The sequence below is a fragment of the Pelobates fuscus genome, chromosome 2, assembly GCF_036172605.1.
Source record: "Pelobates fuscus isolate aPelFus1 chromosome 2, aPelFus1.pri, whole genome shotgun sequence".
In the NCBI taxonomy this organism is placed as follows: Eukaryota; Metazoa; Chordata; class Amphibia; order Anura; family Pelobatidae; genus Pelobates; species Pelobates fuscus.
The window spans coordinates 57,438,809-57,459,780 of record NC_086318.1 but is presented as its reverse complement, the minus strand read 5'-3'; the positions used below and the strand labels follow the sequence as shown (position 1 = coordinate 57,459,780).

The following is a 20,972-nucleotide window of genomic DNA, read 5'->3' as shown; positions in this document are numbered from 1 at the left end:
GTCCTTATACCCCCCTCCCTCCCATAGTGTTCCTTATCCCCCCCTCCCTCCCATAGTGTTCCTTATCCCCCCCTCCCTCCCATAGTGTTCCTTATCCCCCCCCATCCCTCCCATAGTGTTCCTTATCCCCCCCCATCCCTCCCATAGTGGTCCTTATACCCCCCCTCCCTCCCATAGTGGTCCTTATACCCCCCCTCCCTCCCATAGTGGTCCTTATACCCCCCCTCCCTCCCATAGTGGTCCTTATACCCCCCCTCCCTCCCATAGTGGTCCTTATCCCACCCCCTCCCTCCCATAGTGGTCCTTATCCCACCCCCTCCCTCCCATAGTGGTCCTTATACCCCCCCTCCCTCCCATAGTGGTCCTTATACCCCCCTCCCTACAATAGTGGTCCTTATCCCCCCCCCTCCCTCCCATAGTGGTCCTTATCCCCCCCCTCCCTCCCATAGTGGTCCTTATCCCCCCCTCCCTCCCATAGTGGTCCTTATCCCCCCCCCTCCCTCCCATAGTGGTCCTTATCCCCCCCCCTCCCTCCCATAGTGGTCCTTATACCCCCCCTCCCTCCCATAGTGGTCCTTATACCCCCCCCCCCCCTCCCATACTGGTCCTTATACCCCTTTTTTTTGTTATTATTAATTTTTTTTTATTCTTATTATTTTTTTATTCTTATTTCTTATTTTATTTATATATATTTTTTTTCGTCCCCCCTCCCTCCTTGATATATGGCAGGGAGGGGGGCTCTCCTTCCCTGGTGGTCCAGTGGCAGTTCAGTGGGGGGGAGAGGGGGGCTGGCAGAGCTGTAACTTACCTGTCCTGCAGCTCCTGTCAGCTCTCTCCTCCTCTGCGCCGTCCGTTCTGCTCTTCTGTCAGCTTACACTGTAAGTCTCGCGAGAGCCGCGGCTCTCGCGAGATTTACACTGGGAGCTGACCGAGGTGCTGACCGGACGGCGCAGAGGAGGAGAGAGCTGACAGGAGCTGCAGAACAGGTAAGTTACAGCTCTGCCAGCCCCCCTCTCCCCCCGGTCTGTATTATGGCAATGCAAATTGCCATAATACAGACCTTGACTCGAGTATAAGCCGAGTTGGGGTTTTTCAGCCCAAAAAATGGGCTGAAAAACTCTGCTTATACTCGAGTATATACGGTAATCTTGTTTTATGTGACAGGAGTGGTCTGCTTAACATAGCAAATAAAAAGCTACAAACATCTGTCACTTGATGTCTTGGCTTCGAAATAAAAATCTACAGATAGAACAATTTTATCCTTTCAACTCTTAGAACAGGGTGTTATTTTGCTCTTTACATCCCGTTTGATGATTATCAGATATGGAAGCATCACATTTTACATCATTGTCAATAATATATACCTTGGGTTTCTTCTGTCTTGAACACCCTGAAGAGCCTAGTTGCCAGAAAACCAAACTCTCTCTCACAATCATCAGAGAGCGTGGCTATCATTTCAGCCATTGAGGTTTCTCCTCCAACACTAGAAAGCCGATTGTAGTCTGTGAAGAGGAACCTAGACAAGTAGAAAGCAAACAAAAGGTTTGTATCTAACAAAGAATCAAAAAAAAAAAAAAAAAAAAGTCATTATAATTAGTAAAAATAAGATCTACAAATGTTTTATTTAGAGAAATGTACATAAATGTGAGAAATACAAGGCACAGTTTTTGTCATTAAAACGCTCTTGTATGTAGGACTAATTTCATACGCAACTGTAATGCGGTCAAGACCTGTCTGGAACTACTTTAGTCGTGCGTTTCCCTGAAAATAATACACATCTTAGAACGTTCGTCAACCAATCAGATTGATGCATTCAACGGCCCTGTAGTATAAGCATTTATAATCTATATAAACAATAACTAATGTTTTCCCATAGCAGGGGTGATGTATTTGACTTTTTTTCTTTTTAAACAATTCTCTTTCTCATCCAATGCTTATACCTGTAATCGGTCCAATATGGTTACATCACTGCCTTAGAACTGATGAAACCCAAATTTGAATCCCATTCAGAACAACTCACCAGTAAGTGTCCTTGGAAAAGACACCGAACAATGTATATTCACCAACCGCAAATCCTCATACATGGAGATTATATGAAGATTAAATAATTGTAAAACACTGCAGGTTATGTTGGCACTCTTATTTAATAATAGTAAATAAGATAAATATTAAACCAATAAGTTCAGTAGATTATCGACTGGAATAGTTATTCCAATAGCTATAAATTCATCTAAAAATGGTTTACCTAACAGGTAAAGCTTTAGTGGTTTGCTCCGGAAGCTCGGGTGGGTTTACAAACATCAGTTTCAGGAGAAGCTCAAGGTATCCAATATGTCTGGCCAATCTCGTACTTAGCACCCAAGCCCAGTTCCAATTTTCACCCTCTTGTCGTCCACCAAAGTAAACAGCAGCTGTAGAACAGGATACATTATAAATAACACCACTGAGATATCCTAGATTATTATGATAGCTTTATGGTCACATGTTCTGAATGTTAACACACTCTTACACATGATCAGCTGCAAATCATTAAAGCATTTTAACTGAAAAAGATGCCGATAATAGAATAGAACAACCTCAAATAATACTTCCATCAAAAAAAGAATTAGGCAAAAAAAAAAAAAAAAATATCCATGAATAATTTACAAATTATGAATGCATCTCAAAAACATCTCTCTCGTATTAGACGCTTTGCTAACCTATTCACAACTGACAATTATGGCTTAATCTTACTTAATAACTTAGAGTTATCACTTAAAATGTTATTACTCTGAGGACCACTATCAATAAACACATACTGAACGAACAATGTACCGTATTTTTCGCTCCATAAGACGCACTTTTTTTCCCCTCAAAAGTGAGGGGAAATGTCTGTGCGTCTTATGGAGCGAATATGAAGCTTTACTTACCGGTCTTGCAGCGTTGGCCGGCAGCACAGGGCGCACCGCGGTAGTGGAACTTGAATTTCATGTTCCGGTTTCCGGCGGGACTGAAAGGAAGTGTGCACAAGCTGAGTGCGCACTTCCTTTCAGTCCCGCCGGAAACCGGAACATGAAATTCAAGTTCCACTACCGCGGTGCGCCCTGTGCTGCCGGCCAACGCTACAAGACAGGTAAGTAATTATGGGACAAGGGGAGGGGGACAGTATGGGAGAGAAGAATATGGGGGGGATGAAGTCTATGGGATGGGGGGTGGATGAAGTCTATGGGGAGGGGGGGGGTGAAGTCTATGGGGAGGGGGGGGGTGAAGTCTATGGGGAGGGGGGGGATGAAGTCTATGGGGAGGGGGGGGATGAAGTCTATGGGGAGGGGGGGGATGAAGTCTATGGGGAGGGGGGGGATGAAGTCTATGGGGAGGGGGGGGATGAAGTCTATGGGGAGGGGGGGGGGATGAAGTCTATGGGGGGGGGATGAAGTCTATGGGGAGGGGGGGGATGAAGTCTATGGGGAGGGGGGGATGAAGTCTATGGGGAGGGGGGGATGAAGTCTATGGGGAGGGGGGGGATGAAGTCTATGGGGAGGGGGGGGATGAAGTCTATGGGGAGGGGGGGGGATGAAGTCTATGGGGAGGGGGGGATGAAGTCTATGGGGAGGGGGGGGATGAAGTCTATGGGGAGGGGGGGATGAAGTCTATGGGGAGGGGGGATGAAGTCTATGGGGAGGGGGGGATGAAGTCTATGGGGAGGGGGGGATGAAGTCTATGGGGAGGGGGGGATGAAGTCTATGGGGAGGGGGGGGATGAAGTCTATGAGGGGGGGAGATGAAGTCTATGAGGGGGGGGGAGATGAAGTCTATGGGGAGGGGGGGGATGAAGTCTATGGGGAGGGGGGGGATGAAGTCTATGGGGAGGGGGGGATGAAGTCTATGGGGAGGGGGGGGATGAAGTCTATGGGGAGGGGGGGATGAAGTCTATGGGGAGGGGGGGGGATGAAGTCTATGGGGAGGGGGGGATGAAGTCTATGGGGAGGGGGGGGATGAAGTCTATGGGGAGGGGGGGGATGAAGTCTATGGGGCGAGGGGGGGATGAAGTCTATGGGGAGGGGGGGATGAAGTCTATGGGGAGGGGGGGATGAAGTCTATGGGGAGGGGGGGATGAAGTCTATGGGGAGGGGGGGATGAAGTCTATGGGGAGGGGGGGGATGAAGTCTATGGGGAGGGGGGGATGAAGTCTATGGGGAGGGGGGGGATGAAGTCTATGGGGAGGGGTGGGAGATGAAGTCTATGGGGAGGGGTGGGAGATGAAGTCTATGAGGGGGGGGAGATGAAGTCTATGAGGGGGGGGGGAGATGAAGTCTATGAGGGGGGGGGAGATGAAGTCTATGAGGGGGGGGGGGGATGAAGTCTATGAGGGGGGGGAGATGAAGTCTATGACGGGGGGGGGGAGATGAAGTCTATGACGGGGGGGGGAGATGAAGTCTATGACGGGGGGGGGGAGATGAAGTCTATGACGGGGGGGGGAGATGAAGTCTATGACGGGGGGGGGAGATGAAGTCTATGACGGGGGGGGAGATGAAGTCTATGACGGGGGGGGGAGATGAAGTCTATGGGGAGGGGGGGGAGATGAAGTCTATGGGGGGGGAGATGAAGTCTATGGGGGGGGGGAGATGAAGTCTATGGGGAGGGGGGGGAGATGAAGTCTATGGGGAGGGGTGGGAGATGAAGTCTATGGGGAGGGGGGGGAGATGAAGTCTATGAGGGGGGGGAGATGAAGTCTATGAGGGGGGGAGATGAAGTCTATGAGGGGGGGAGATGAAGTCTATACGGGGGGGGAGATGAAGTCTATGACGGGGGGGGAGATGAAGTCTATGACGGGGGGGGGGATGAAGTCTATGGGGAGGGGGGGGAGATGAAGTCTATGAGGGGGGGGAGATGAAGTCTATGAGGGGGGGAGATGAAGTCTATGGGGGGGGAGATGAAGTCTATGGGGGGGAGATGAAGTCTATGAGGGGGGAGATGAAGTCTATGAGGGGGGGGTGGATGAAGTCTATGGGGAGGGGGTGGATGAAGTCTATGGGGAGGGGGTGGATGAAGTCTATGGGGAGGGGGTGGATGAAGTCTATGGGGAGGGGGTGAGTGAAGTCTATGGGGAGGGGGTGAGTGAAGACAATGGGAGAGAGGAGAAGACTATGGGAGGGGGGGACACTATGGGACAGGGGAGAAAAAAAATATTCTGTACAAACTGTCCCATAGTAAGAAACACTATGGGACAGTTTGTTCAGAATATTTTTTTTCTGGGTTTCTTCCTCTAAAAACTAGGTGCGTCTTATGGTGAGGTGCGTCTTATGGAGCGAAAAATACGGTACATCAGAATTCTGCATGTTGTTGCCAAATAAGATAGTAATTACTATACTGAGATATGAACTAAGATATGGACATAATGCACAGGAATGACTTACTGAAGAATATGTAGAGAACCGCCAACAAACTGAGTGCCACAGAGATCCCCAGCTTTGGATCTACTGTGAAGGACAGCAGAAGGCCCAGAGCAGTGCAAAGCATGAGGATGAGGAACACAATGAGCCAAGAGAACTGGAACAAAGGCTCGATCTGCTGGCCAGCAAAGGTTTTCATCTCATCTATAAAAACAAAACCAACATTAATTAGCCCTCGGAAAGATGACATTCCTGGTTCAAAGCACATTCCACTATAAAGAGGAAAAAAACATATAACCAACATATTCTGGATTTGTAGTCCAAGATATAAAGAAGTCCAGTCATTTTATATTCTCAATGCAGTAGATCAATTCAGCTTCCAACTGGGTCATGGTATAATCAAGCCAATGAGAGATTTGCCAAATTCTATATTTTGCGAAATATTTTCTCCGCAGGAAATGTGGAATTCTGTCTACATTTATACAACACTATAAATAAAAATGTTACACTGTGCCCTCTTTGTTTCTAGCTTTTGTCAGGCTTTTGGTAATTTCAATATAAAAGTACAATTGGAGACTAAAATGTTGAGCTTTTTTGCTGTCATTTTAATAAATAAAATTAGGAATTAAGTTATAAAACATTGTACAGTGGTCTTTGAAACACAATCCTAATTTGTATTTCTAACAACCGTTGGCAGAGTTGTATTAGAAGTATAGACAGGAAGATATCTATATATATAAAACACAAACTCTAGGAAAAGTTTTCTATGAATATTGTATGATATGCTAACCTCTAATGTGTGTTTTTTCTCTCTCCTTTTATAATCTGGAAGATATTAGCACTAAGCTCTGGGGGGTTAAGCAACAACACCAGCAGATTAAAACCATCAGGAGCCATGACATATCCGTAATTTAAACAGAAACTAAATAAGATGAGGTTATTTCTAATTACCTTCAAGCTTTTTGAGTAGAAATGATTTTCCACTTCCCCACTGAGCATACAGTCCAACACAGATAGGAGGCTGCATGGTGGGCTCGCTGAGTATGTCGGCCAGGGCACTGCTGTACAGGTCATAACCAAGCATATCTCCATCATTTTCAGTAGGGGATAGGTGTCCTAATGAAAAAACAAAGTGAATTCATCAACATTCCTTCTTAAATAACGAGCATTAAAAAGGCTGCGAAAATAAACAGTGTCAAAATAAAAAGAGTTCAAAAGAGGTACTAAACCAGATACAGAAAGCATATGATGAGGAACATTAAAATAAATACTAGTGATTTCTAGATGAATGCTAACAATTTTTTTTTTGGCGGTGAGCACGGTAGGCAGTCCCCATAGAAAAGCATTGCTGCAAAGCTTTCCTACAGGGATATTACGGACGCAGTCTTAGTCCTGCAATGAAATTACTGCAGTTTCTCTTGAACTGCAATGATTTACCTAACAGAACTAAGGGGAACTGGGACACTGCACCCAGACCATTTTAATGAGTTGAAGTGGTCTGGGTGCCTATTTTGTCCCTTTAACAATCCATTGAAAATTGTATTTTCCTTCTGTAAACACAGTTGTCAGCTGGTGGCTATTTTTGAGAACGGCAGATCAAGAAACAAGTTCAGTAAAGAAGTACTTTAGACAGATGCATTAATAGATTATATGAAGAATACCGAGAGGTGTTCAAATGGATCACGTTTTCCGTTACAGCACTGTGGGTGACTTTACAAAAGTCGGGATTCACCACATGACTAGAACAGTGCTGTGCTGGTCCTCTAATATTAGGGCAGAACTGAGACATACAAATGCAAGTGTGCTTCAGATTAGCTAGCCTTACAATTGTGACCAATGTCCGACGGACCAGGACTTGGTGCTATCCTTCAATTGAAGGACCTTAGCCAAACCCTAACTTAAAAGTTTTATTATATAAAAGATACAGCAAAGCATTTATTAAGGGGGGGGGGGGGGGGGGTGGCATTATTTTCCCACAATAAAACAATGCAATTATATGCATCATATATAAAATATTCACCTAACAAATACTTTAAAAATACTGTCAACCTTTAGGGGGTATGTTTTTCTTGCGTGAATACCTCTGAAGGCGACATTCTTGACTTGGGGTGAGATGGCATAAGGGATCCTCTTTATTCATCTCCAGGAGTTAAAGCGGTACTATGGCACATGTGTGCAAATACAACACTGTTGTTTATGGAGGATCCGCAAGAACACAGGATCCTCTTTAGACCAAGCTGTAAAGTTGTAGGATCTTTAAAAAAAAAAAAAAAAAAGCCTGATTTTCCCAGCTGCCGCTGGTCAACTTTAACCTTGTCGATGAGCCAAACTAGGCCTTATTTTGTCTTGAGAATTCTTGAGACTTAATTGAAACTTCAATTACATTCCAAAACATTAATTTAAATATTTCATAAATATTTGATCTTTATGAAATACTCATAATTCTTACGCTGGTAAAAGAGCCACTGTCAATTTTTAAAGATTCTTTTTGGCCCTCTATTTTCCTTTACTTTCTTTATATTTGCCTTAGGTTTATGTGCTTGTTTATTTTGCTTTAAATTTCAATTAAACATAGTCATTTGAAGGATCTTGTATTACCAAACTGGCTGTGGTGCAATCGCAACCCCAATAAAAAAAAAAAAAAATAAAAAAAAAATTATGACTACATTAAATGCAATGCTTTTGGTCTTAACGGCATCATATGTACATCGACAAAAGGAGCACATATGCAATTACCTACTTACTGATGGAATATTGTGGCAGTTATCAAGTAGGTAAAATGTGAAGATTAAGGTATTCAGGAGAGTAAAACGCCCATTTGCATACCAAGAAACACATCAATACTTACGTGCACCAAAGATCTGAGTGAGGATACTTTTTTGATGGCTACAATCAATGTTGTAAGGAGTCTCCCCAGCCTTGTTAGGCCTGTACAGTAGTCTTCCATCTTTTGGGTTTCTTAGCAGCAATTCTGCCAACTTTCTGCTTCTACCTCGGATTGCAATATGTAGCGGAGTATCTCCTTTCTGCAAATACATATCCACATTAAGATTGTATCGTGCTAAGAAGACAAACATTACTCATCAGTAGGACTGCGGTTCCGCTTGTCAAAACAAAAAGTACAGACTCCATGTCCCAACACCTGCTTTTGCACTAATGTAGGAATTTTTGAGTACTTGTGCTTTTTGCCTCCTTTCATCGAGTAAGAACGGTAGGTTTTCTCAGACATGTGTATACAAACACAACCAACAAATTAACTTCTGGTGATATTCCCACTAATCCTGGATATTTTACTGGTCTCTGAATGAGAACTTTATAAACATTTTGTGGGCAGCAATAAACTTGGCATTATGGAAAAACAATGTGAGTATTTGAATGATGCTCTTTCCTATTCATGTTTTTGCTTTTGGGGTCTATAAATCAGATTTCATTGCAGATCTCTCATTGACTAGTACCTTGTTCTGTCACTTACCTTATCAACAGCAGACACCTTTGCACCTTTGTCAAGCAGAAGCTCAACCACTTCAATACTTCTCATTTTTGTTGCCTTAATAAGTGGAGTTTCCCCATCCTAGAAGAAAATGGAGAACACGTTGACCTTGTGAATAATTCTAGCTGTGAAATTGTTTTCTAGACAAGAGCAATATTGGTATCTTTATAATGTTTTTGTTCAAAGGTAATAGAATCATTAAATGTAAGCTCTCCAATGCAAAACATAAAGGCCATACTATTGTAAATATTGATATTATGAATATCAATAATAAAGCATTTTCTACACTGCTCACACACAAGCTAACCATGACAGTGCAATAAGCAGTACTCTGGGAGCTGTTGAACCTCCTTACAGCTCAACCTGGCGATGATGCATTTCAAGAAAAAAAAAAAAATCAGCTTGCTGGCTAGTGTGCCTGGGTGTTATGATAATAATAATGGCCTGCCTCCTTTTACTTCGACATTAGCAATAGCAAACAAGGAAGTAGTCCACAGGCACATATAGTAACCTTTATTTTATATGAAACTGCTCAAAAATGGATTGATCCAAAAATCAGAAATGGCACCATAACAACTAATTTGGCATGTTATAGTTTGATGCTTTGACAGACCTTTTAAGGATAGTTGAACAATGAAGCAGATACTCTTGTCACTGACTGGATACAAAATTCCCAATCCTCGACCACTTGCCCTACTTCTTATTACCAAGAATACATTGTTAAACACAGTACCCTCTCTTAGTGCTTCCTAAGTGTTCTGAAAACTTCCCAGATGTTTTTGAAGCTGGATTCCTAATGGGTGATCATTTTTTATTTTTTTTGCATTCCATAACAATAGAGCAGTTACAGTAACATTATTGCGAGCCGATTATACCTTTGTGCTTATTTCTGTGTCAGGGTTGCACTGCAAAATATCACGGACCATAGTCGCATTTCCTTTCTCAACTGCCCAATATAAAGCAGTCTTGTTATCCTGTACAAAAATGGAAATATTTTATTAACAAAGGCCTAACATATGTAAGAGCTATATAGATACACACACACAGACAATATACAGACAATGAAAGTAAAATAAGAACAGCCCTACCTGCCCTCTAATGTCTATGTCTGCGTATTTGTGCAGCAGAGCCCGGACAATCTCTACATGACCCCCACGCACTGCACCAATAAGAACCGTGTCTCCATTCTGAAATATAAAAAGACAAATAAGCAAATTAAAAGGCAGAAAATTAAAGAATGTTCAGTTAAAAACAAGCATGTTATCATTTGAAAAATAATATAGAAAACACACAGGTAAGGTTTAACGCCCATTTAAGCTCAGGGGCATGCATACCACCAATCTAAGACTGCTAGGTAGACACTTGGAAGAGCAGAATTCTCTATTCTGTTTCAGCATGTGGCTGCACAGTTTTAATTCAAGTCGTTTTTATTAATTAAACATCAGCTTGTCTGTGACACTGTTATATTGTGCAGCGCTGTGGAATTTGCTGGTGTTCTATAAGAAAATAAATAATAATGCATCTATGTTGTAGACTGCATATATTTGCAGTACTTGCAAGGAAACGGTTACCATGCATGGATCCAAGAACATCTAAAGAAAATACTGTTAAACATTTGATAAAGGCGTTCTGACCCGATCGGGGATGTTGACGTATGTTCCTGCATCAAGTAGATCTTGCACAATTTCAGTGTGACCCTCCTTTGCTGCAATGGCCAGGGCTGTATTGCCATCTTTATCAGTTAGGTTGACATTAGGGTTCCTCTTTAAGATCTCCTTGACTGTGTCTGTGTAACCGCCTTTTACTGCCACAATGAGGGCAGTCATAGAGTTCTAAGAAATAGAAAAAAAGGATTTAGGGTGATGGAGCATACTTGCAACGGTGGGAGGAAATTCTGGTAGAATAGAATACTTACAGCTCCCTCCTGATCAGCATCGGACCCCATCTGCAACAGAGCCTTTACACTCTCCAGGTGTCCTTTCCTGGCAGCCCAGATAAGAGGTGTGGTTCCATACTATACATGAAAATAAAACGCAATCAGAACAATGGAATAACAGATTTACATAGACTACATAACCATTCTTCTGCCAGGCGGGCCATGATAAAAGGATTGTAAGAAAATATTACATAGCATTACATTTTGCCATTCTGATGGAATTCACTAATATTTGGTGTCTAGTGTGTGATCAAAAATCTCTGTTTTCTGACGTCTGTCGCCACAGAAATTTGAGGACATCACCAAGAGCATGCCTGCAGCATAATTAGTAGGCTGCAGTGCTTACAATGTGCTGCTTTTATTATAATTAAACAAAAACATTAGTCAAATGTTTTTATTAACCCCTTAAGGACACATGACATGTGTGACATGTCATGATTCCCTTTTATTCCAGAAGTTTGGTCCTTAAAGGGTTAATGGTATAGGATCCCAAAGTATAATTAATATAGGTGGCACAGATACAACTTTGTTCTGTGATTTGTACATTCCCAATCAAAACAACACAGAAACTGAACATATGTGAAGTAGAATTTGGTCTTGTAGACAGAGGAATCAAACCGCAAGAAACCAGCATTATGCCAAGATGAGTCTTCTATTCGTTAGTAAATTAATGGCCCAAAAACATATCTTACAGCTGAGCAAGAACTTCCTTTTCAGAAAAAGGAAACTGAATAATAGCCACATTTAATGACCAGCCTGAGCTACAACTCAATCCTATAAAATCGAATGAGAAGACATAACGCAAAAGGAATAGAGCTAACACATCCTAGAACTGCTGGGGAAGAACTGGGAAGTTCCAGGGTAAATTTTGTATGAAACATTAACTGAATGGCTTTGATGCCAATATAAAAGCAAAGTTTGGTTATTTTAATTATGATACAACAATGTTTCGTTGAGTACACAGTAACATGTGTTTACATTTTCTGCTATTTTGGAAATATTAAAGAAGTAAAACATTCTCTACTATGAAATAGATCCTAGTTTCAGAAAATAAACCAAATGTGATTGGTGTTCTACACATTTATTGTATTAACTATATATGCATTTCATGTATGGTGTTTCCTAACTGCATTTAATAACATATCCTCACCAGCATTGTGATTTTCATCTGGAAAGGCACACAGATGGCATTTGTAGAAAAATAAACTTTATTTTGCACGTTCAAGCACATGGGTTGGTCATGTCCCCACATCTACCAGTAGGTAGTTGACAATGACTGGCACTACCAGTTCCTGCAATGTGAGCATGTCTGCCTAAAGCTTAATGAGAGACTCAATATGGAAACGCTGTACAATTGAACATGCGGACACATTCAGTTAAAAAACATGGGAAAATTAAGTTAATTGTTATTCTAAATTACAGCACGATCACCAGAAGTTGAATAAATATACTCTCCTTTTCGACATTTCACAAACCAAAAACGGATCAGTAATTGGAATGAATACAATATAATGTACACCGACAGTTAAACGTTACAATAGTTACTGTATGCCATGTGAATGTGATCTGCAGACACAAACCTTGTCCGAACAGTTAACCTTTGCTCCAAACTGCAATAACAGTTTCACAATGTCGGAATGACCTCGGCCAGCAGCCCAAATAATTGGATAAACACTGTATTGCTGAAATGAAAAAATGGGAAGACAGGAAATAGCATCTAATGACATAAGTGAGAAACATAAAAATAGGTTTCAGTACATCGGCAGGAAAAATAAATGAAAAACATTGACTTTATGCTAGAGCTATGACCACAAAAATGCACTGGCAATTTAGTATGTAATTATATGGAATTCACAGCTGTTTCTCTTAAAGACAATAATTATTTATGAAGAGTAATTGGAGTAGCAATTTGAGGCAACGTTCTAAACATGGAGCAATCCCTATGGAAACAAAGAAAGATCCTGTGGATTGCGCCACTCTTTATTTAGCACGGCAGTTTTAAACAATTGCCTGAGCTTTGTAGTCTGTAGCCCACAAAAGAAACCATTTTACTTTTTAACGGCAATTGCACTGATGATTTCAATCTTAAATTAGCAATTTGAATGGGGAAAAAAAGGTAAACAACTTTTATATCTCAGATCTCTAAAATCTGAAGAAACTTTTCAGTCTCAAAGAACCTGAAGCATGGCAGTATGCCTTCAGCCTATGCTCTTAAAGGGGCACTCCACTGCCAAATACAAAATACATTTAAAAAAAACCTCACCATTTGGTAGATATACCCCAAACTTTTTTTCATGGGGCTATATCGTAACGCAACTTGCAAACCCTGCAGTTCTCTTGTCTGCAGCCTTTCCAAGCCCTCCCCTTCTAACCACGCCCAGATTTCCTATGGCTGTCCAATCACAGACTTCCCAATGAAGCTCAATGAGAATTCTTTGCAAGGCAGGTTCTCTGGGCAGTTGCTGTCTCTTACGTTTAGCTGTTCTGAGCTAACCCAACCATTGAAGTAACAGGACTGGTGGTCTCCTTGAAAGCCAGGGGGGTGTAACGAGGTTAATTTATAAAAGTGCCAATTTCGATTGAAATCTGCACTTTTTGTAAAATGAAAAATATAAGGACACGCTCATCATACAATGCAATTCAGCAAGCTAAAGTGTCTTATGGGTCTGGAGTGTCCCTTTAAAATTATATTCTTTACATGATGTTAGTATGTTTGGTTGTACGCATCTGACTTAATAGTGTGGGCATATGTTGGTCAAACTGTGCAAGGTCATACAGAGCTTAGTACAAATGAAGTCAAACTTCTTACAGTAATCCCCACTCTACACAAGTCGACCAACAAAACTGCACAGTTCAATGACTGTCAGATCCCTCACAAATGGAGTCAAATAAGAGACAGCAATCTGCACTCACTTCATACTGATCAACTGTAGCCAACATTAGGCAGAGACATACAGGGTTACACTCTAAATGTTTGTGAATTAAATACAAATGACAAATCTAAGACTCAAAATAGACATTTTTGTTCATTCAGATTTAATTAACTAACATTTAGAATTTAGTGAACAACCCTGGGAGATGCTAAAATAGAACACATTGTATGTCAGTTCTATAATGAGAGATTGGAAATAATGCTTTGCATTTGATCAAATAAGCAGTTTACCTAACAAAAAAAGTGGTTAAAACGAAAATAAACCATTCATTGTGGAGAAAGTGTTCTATAACGTTAGCAATCTGTAAAAATGCAAGAACTGGCTACATAAACTTTTTTTTTTTTTTTTGTGTGCAAGTGGGTATACAGCATTTCAAACGCCACAGCAGCGTACACATCTAGTCACATAAATTGAGCAGTGGCAAAAGTACATGCACATTTTCTTTTTTTTGAGAGACAAACAGTATAACAAACTTAACATTTACGAATATTGATGAACATTGACTGCTATGTAATGAAGTATGTTGATGAATCAGGTTTACTTAGCTGAACACTATCGCTGTATAATGAATGTTGGCACATACTTGTCTGCATGGAAAACAAGGCAGGTAATTAAAGCGTGGGATAGTGCAGACACGAGGGTTTCTTGCTAACTGTGTTGGGTAGGCAGATAGATACATGCGCAACGTTTTGATCTAGCTTATCTATGCACTGAACAATGTGATCAGGGTAGACATGCATAATATAATACAATTTTGGGTTGCACTCTATTGCCGCGCTATGAGCAAGTGGAGGAAGTAGTGAAGGCGGTAGGCTGTCGCCTAGTGTATGGATGTGGCCTCAAGCATTAGGCTGCTAGGTATAAAAATGGTAGCACGTCTAAATAAACATAATATAACAAATTGTAACATTTGATAAACAATGTGGGTTTTGTCTTGGGACTGGAATGTCCGCTGACATTTTCTTCAACAAAAGATGCACAGTATTGACATTAGCCAACCTGGAACTCTAGTTACAGGAGTTACACCGAATGCAGCCAAGGGGTTAAATCTCTGTATGTGTAGCGTTTCAACACGCAATGCTGTACATACCATGAATACGTCAAATCACTAATGTGGTCATGATGCCTGGAGTACCCATTTCAATCCTACATCCTGCTAACAAGACCCATTGTTGTAAAATAAACCATGACACTTCAATTAGGGGAGAATAAATAAATAAATAAATAAAGCATGGTACAGGTCACTATGCATCAAGCAATATCCTACTGACAGGTTAAACATGTGCATTAATAGTTTTAAAGGGAAATGTGCCCAAAGTCATGATTGATTTATTCCTTTGCAGCCCTCCAAAATGCCATTGGCGATATACACAAGTCAGCATCTTACCAGTCCAGTTATATTGGGATTAGCGCCTTTCTCTAGAAGTACTTCCACAACCTCGGTAATGCCTTTGTAGGATGCCCACATAAGGGCAGTCCATCCCCCCTGAAAGGTAAAATACAAACCATTAGCAAAACAAAGATCTCAAAGGACTGACACAGAAGAGATGACTGATGCTTCTCAAATCAAGTACATCTATTTTATGTTTTTTATTATTTGGGAAAAATGCATTCACTGCTATATGATCAGCCCCTCTGCAATAATGTGCTTAAATGGATTGTCTAAGTAAAAAAATGAAACTAGATTTTGATTTATCTAATGCATTAAAAACAAACTGAAAAATAAGTTACACATCTTCAGATAGTCATCTGGACATGTTTAAATCAGGAGCCTTTCATTGTAGTTCTATACAAACTGATTTGATTCCATAAACCTTGTCCAGCAACATATCACCAGAGAGCAGTTCTAACCATCACAGTAGATGATTGGAAAGGCATTATAAACCGATAGCAGCCATACAGTGACGGCCATCAGTTTACACACAGCTTTGTTTAGTGCAGTCTGTAGGTCAGTTCTCTGAGAGAATGAACAATGTGCACGATGTCCATGCTGGACACACAATATGGATTAGATTGATTAAAGCAACCAGTAACCTACAATGGGTTATTCACTAAAAGTGACTAAACTGCTAGGTTTACATTGAGGGTTAACCTAGCATCTAGTGGCTGTCTCCTTGACAGCCACTAGAGGCCGCTTCCGTCATCCTAAATGCGAAAATCGCATTGAGGACACGCTGACGTCCATAGGAAAGCATTGAGTAATGCTTTCCGATATGAATGCGCGCGCGGCTCTGGCCATGCATGCGCATTCGAAGAGGACGTCGGCAGGGGGGAGGAGAGGTCACTAGCGCAGAGGGAGTCTGGCGCTGGATTAAGGTAAGTGGTTGAAGGGGTTTTAACCCCTTCAGCCTAGCGGGAGGGGGGTGGGGGGGACCTCATAACCGCTATAGTGCCATGAAAACAAGTTTGTTTTCCTGGCACTATAGCGCTCCACTAAGGTTGGTAATAAATGCCCCAAATTCTAAACACTAGTTTATTTGCAGGCCAAACAGCCTGCAATGTTCCAAACTATTAAAAACGAACAAATAACTGTAAATACTGGTGTATGTGCAAAATATGCTTATATGCCAATATTTAAAGCCAGGCTAGTAATGTTGCAAGAGAATGGATACTATAGGACCTCCATAAAATAAAATAAATTACAATTGTATAGATTTACATAGTTCTTGCATAGACAGAATTCTACACACGATTAGAATTCTACACACAAAATTGCAGTTTTATCCTAAGGTAATGTTCTTAAGAAGTATCAAATGAATTATACTTTCTTATAACTTGGTAATTAAGTGCTTTAATTAACAAATTGCTGAACTGGTGAGACATGCGACCAATGGCCCAGCCTTGTGTTTAAGTAAGTTACTTTAAAATGCTTTTCTAATGATCCAAAAGAGAAGTCATATTTTACTGGCAAGGCAGTGAAGTGGCCTACAAAGTAAATTGTATAAAATCGAATCTATATATATTTATATATTAGGCACAGTACTGTTGCTACCGGCTTTAAAAGTCAAAATAAGTATACATGTGCACTTTGTACCATATCTCGGTGTTCCAGGTTGGCATTGTAATTGAGTAGTTCTTTTACGATTTCCAAATGGCCTTCTTTGGCAGCAGAAATAAGAGCAGTCCAGTTATCCTGTAAAAAAAAAATAGAATAGATACATAAATAAGGGCATCCCTGCAGTGTTATTGCCAAAACATGTACCTGTGTAAAGCACATACCAAATAATCATACCAGGTAGACATGGAAGGAGGCAAGCTATGTATGTACGGTGTGTCTGAAGAGGAGAGAAGAGGTGTGAAAACCAAAATACCTGAATGCTGTGCTCCGAAGGCTAATGACTGACTACACCCACTGGGAAATTATAGGATGGTCAGGAGCAAAGTTATCCTGTTCTGTCTTGTCTCAGCAATATGCTCTTTGTTGGAACAATATGTTAACCCTTTGGATCAAAGCACACGGAATGCTGTAACAGCAGAGATATTAGTTTGCTTTTGTGGGTATTTGATTAGACACCTACAGCTGGCTTAGATTAGTGGAACAGGGCATGTGACATGGGGAGGACACAGCACAGGACACAAGTGACATGTGGAGGTCACTGCAAAGAGAGCAAGTGGCATGGGGAGGAGACTGCAGAGGATGCATATGATGTCGGGAGGAGAGTTCAGAAGATGCATATGATGTCGGGAGGAGGCACTCGAGGGAGTATGCAACATGGGGAGAAGACTGAGGGATGCAAGGGATGTTGGGAGGGAGAGCACATGCAACATAGGCAATAGACTAGAATGAACTGAACTGACACAAGTAGAGAATTGGGATGGATATGACATACGAAGTGAGACAATGCATAAAAGTTATATGCACTTGTATATCATTGAACCACCATTCTTGATCAACATGATAATATATACCAAGACATTTGATCAGGGAAAAATAATATTCTTTGTCTCTTTGAAGAAGCAAATGCCATCTCATCCCTAGAATTATTTTGTCAGACGAGTAGATTGAGTAGCACAATGGAAGTGGCACAGTATGTCCAAAGACACACATTTAGCCTACACCTAAAGAATGAAAACGGTCTCTTTTTTACTCTCTACCTGGCACAATGTTCCTGTGGGGGGGGGGGGGGGGGGGAGAGAGGAGAGAGGAGAGAGGAGAGAGGAGAGAGGAGAGAGGAGAGAGGAGAGAGGAGAGAGGAGAGAGGAGAGAGGAGAGAGGAGAGAGGAGAGAGGAGAGAGGAGAGAGGAGAGAGGAGAGAGGAGAGAGGAGAGAGGAGAGAGGAGAGAGGAGAGAGGAGAGAGGAGAGAGAGAGAGAGAGAGAGAGAGAGAGAGAGAGAGAGAGAGAGAGAGACCTGCAAGTGCTATCAGGAAGAGTTAGGTGGTGATGAAAAGAATCAACATCGAGAGTGTGTGCAGTTTTCCAAAATCAGTGGTCTAGTGATGTTAATGAGATGTTAACTGAATCCAAAGTTTTCCTATACCCACCAGGCCAAATAAATAGTTGTATAGCTAGGGACACAACAACAAGTCCCCATAGCCGTGTCCCTTGTTTGCAAATAGAAATAATAGTCAAAGAGAAAAAAAAAAAAGTGTGTGTAAGGATAAAATGAGCAAGTTGTAAAATAAACAACAAGCACAAATATTCAGAACAGATTCATATGGGATGTTATACAACGCAACTATATTGACTATAGGCACAAGAACAACTTTAGTTTAATGAAGCAGTTTGAGTGGAGAGATCATGTCCATGTAGTCTCACTGCTCTATTCTCTACCACCTAGGAGTTAAATCATTTTGTTTTTGTTTATACAGCCCTGGTCACACCTCCCCTGGCTGTGACTGGCCTGCATAAAAAAAACAACAACAAAAAAACACTTTTGTGTTTGAAGTTTATATCTTCTGCTCTGAAAACTGGATTTTAATCACACACAGGAGGCTCCTGCAGGGACTAAAAGTCTACCATCAGAGCAAGAGATAAAAAAAATGTCTAAATTAAACAGAATGTGCAATAACGGACGTCTAAACATTAGAACTCTCTTTACAGGAAGTGTTAAGGAAGGCAGTGTAAGTCACATGCAAGGAGGTGTGACTAGGGCTGCATGAATAAAGTGGTTTAACACCTAAACGGCAGAGTATTGAGCAGCAAGCCTGCATTTATACACCAAAATAGATTCACTAAGCTAAAAGTGATCTGGTGACTATAGTGTCCCTTTAATGTATATGGAGGGATAATCGTGTGTTCCAATTTAGAGAGTATGTGTTTGGTATCTTTAATGTACCATAAACATTTTTCCAGATGGAAGAATTTTGATTTTCTAAGGTTTTTAAAGGGGGGCACATCTAGTGGTTGACTAATGGCCACTAGATCAGTATTCTCTGACAAATGTTATTATTTATGTTCCTCATAAACGGCAACATTTTACATTGCCAGAGAAAAGGGATAACATATAATGCACCACTACATTAAGATTCACACTAAGAGATGGAACTATACAAAGGTAATACCATATTGGGCAGTGTAGGTAGATTATATGGATAATAGTGAGGGCTCGTGTGTTATTTTGTGTATGGTGTGGAACATGATCATGGTAGATAAACAATTAGTGGGGGGGGGGCGGGGGAGTTTGTTCTTTTTTTTAGTTAAATAGCCTGATGCTGTGTATTAATGCAATATATACATTATTGGCTAATTAATTCCATAAATCAATAGTACTTGTGTCTGCAGAAAAAAAATATATCACTTTTTCACAGGGGTTATATATATATATATATTTTTTTTTTTTAAAGACATTACAATTTCAGTAAAATACCTTAATTCCATTGCTATTCTGCCAAAATATGTATAGACAATTAATAGCTTACCTTAAAACAGGGGTTCCCAACCCAGTACTCAAGTACCCCCTACCACTCCAGGATTTAGGTAGGGATTACTTGTTGTGTCTTAAGTGTTTGTTTTTTTCTTTTTTCTAAAAATACCTGTCACGCCAAGGGTGTATAATTCATTGTTGCACAATAGAATATTGCCATTTAATGTCATTTGTGCAGTGCATATATGGGTTGGTCACTTGGTTGCAAGGTCAGATGACATAAGGGATAATGTAAATTGCATAGGAATGTGAAGGGGGGCAGATGGTTTGCAACATGGATTGATCCTTTGATTAACCCCTTAAGGACACATGACATGTGTGACATGTCATGATTCCCTTTTATTCCAGAAGTTTGGTCCTTAAGGGGTTAAGCAAAGGCTCTACAGGGTGTGAGAGTCTACACTTGAGATGCCTGGATGTCTAGTTCCAATGTAAACTATCTGGCTTCAGCCATATGGCCTGTACCTTTTAATTGATGAATTGATTTATTTGATATGTTAATGATCATTAGCATTCAAGAATAAAAAGAAAAAAAAGAAAAGAAAAGAAAAACAAGCCTTGTGTTCCAGTATCATATCCAAAAGAAACATTAATACTAAACCCACATATTAATAATTAAGCCTCATTTTTATTATATTTAGAATGGGTCAGGCACAATCTTCTAATCCAGGAGTTCTCAACCTTGTCCTCAAGGACCCCCTACCAGTCCAGGGTTTAGGGAGTACCTGGGTGTGTCTAAGGTGTTTAGAAAAAGAAAAAAAAACACCTTAGAGTCTAAGGTGTTTTTTTTCCTCCTTTTTTCTAAACACCTTAGACACACCAGGTAATCCCCAAATCCTGGACTGGTAAGGGGTCCTGAGGACTGGTTTGAGAACCCCTGTTCTAATCAATCCCAAACACCATTTGAGTAACAACCATAGGGGAAGGGACTGTGATGTCCGCTATATTGGGTCAGAAGTGAGGAGTGTGATGTATCTATGGAATGGAAAAATGGTAACAAATTCATAGATGGAATTATTATTTCTGTGGCAAGTACATAAGAAGAGATATAACCAAATGTTTCCATTTGGATTGATGCTGGTCTGGAACACAAGGTGGTTGTCACTTATAGTTACTATAGGTACGCCTTATCTCCCCTCTGGGTGAGGCTTGGTAATCCACAGGGTATATATCTAATGATACTGACATGTGTATTGTACTTGCTTGGGGACAAAATCTAATTTTGAGTAAGTCACCACCTTCCTTGCCACATACCCCCTTGGCAGAAGTTTTACTTTGAAACCCCGAGTATGTGATTAGGACTTCTGTTATTTTATCCTTTTTGTTTTTTATCTCTGGTTGTTGTAAATAATTTGTTTATCATCTATTTTTTACTCA

At 41.0% G+C, this 20,972-nt stretch overlaps 1 protein-coding gene across 3 annotated transcripts in view; it reads right to left on the bottom strand.

Annotated features, from left to right (window-relative positions):
- KIDINS220 (kinase D interacting substrate 220) overlaps window positions 1-20,972 on the bottom strand; it is a 124,980-nt gene that overhangs the window by 86,394 nt on the left and 17,614 nt on the right. For all 3 annotated transcript variants that reach the window (XM_063442189.1, XM_063442190.1, XM_063442191.1), the window contains exons 4-16: window positions 16,765-16,863; window positions 15,118-15,216; window positions 12,378-12,479; window positions 10,777-10,875; window positions 10,496-10,693; window positions 9,950-10,048; window positions 9,737-9,835; window positions 8,844-8,942; window positions 8,220-8,397; window positions 6,323-6,487; window positions 5,396-5,575; window positions 2,246-2,411; window positions 1,365-1,516 (exon numbers count right to left, since the gene is read on the bottom strand). In XM_063442189.1, the coding sequence (XP_063298259.1) occupies window positions 1,365-1,516; window positions 2,246-2,411; window positions 5,396-5,575; window positions 6,323-6,487; window positions 8,220-8,397; window positions 8,844-8,942; window positions 9,737-9,835; window positions 9,950-10,048; window positions 10,496-10,693; window positions 10,777-10,875; window positions 12,378-12,479; window positions 15,118-15,216; window positions 16,765-16,863 (1,735 nt within the window). The remainder of the gene's footprint in view (window positions 1-1,364; window positions 1,517-2,245; window positions 2,412-5,395; window positions 5,576-6,322; window positions 6,488-8,219; window positions 8,398-8,843; window positions 8,943-9,736; window positions 9,836-9,949; window positions 10,049-10,495; window positions 10,694-10,776; window positions 10,876-12,377; window positions 12,480-15,117; window positions 15,217-16,764; window positions 16,864-20,972) is intronic.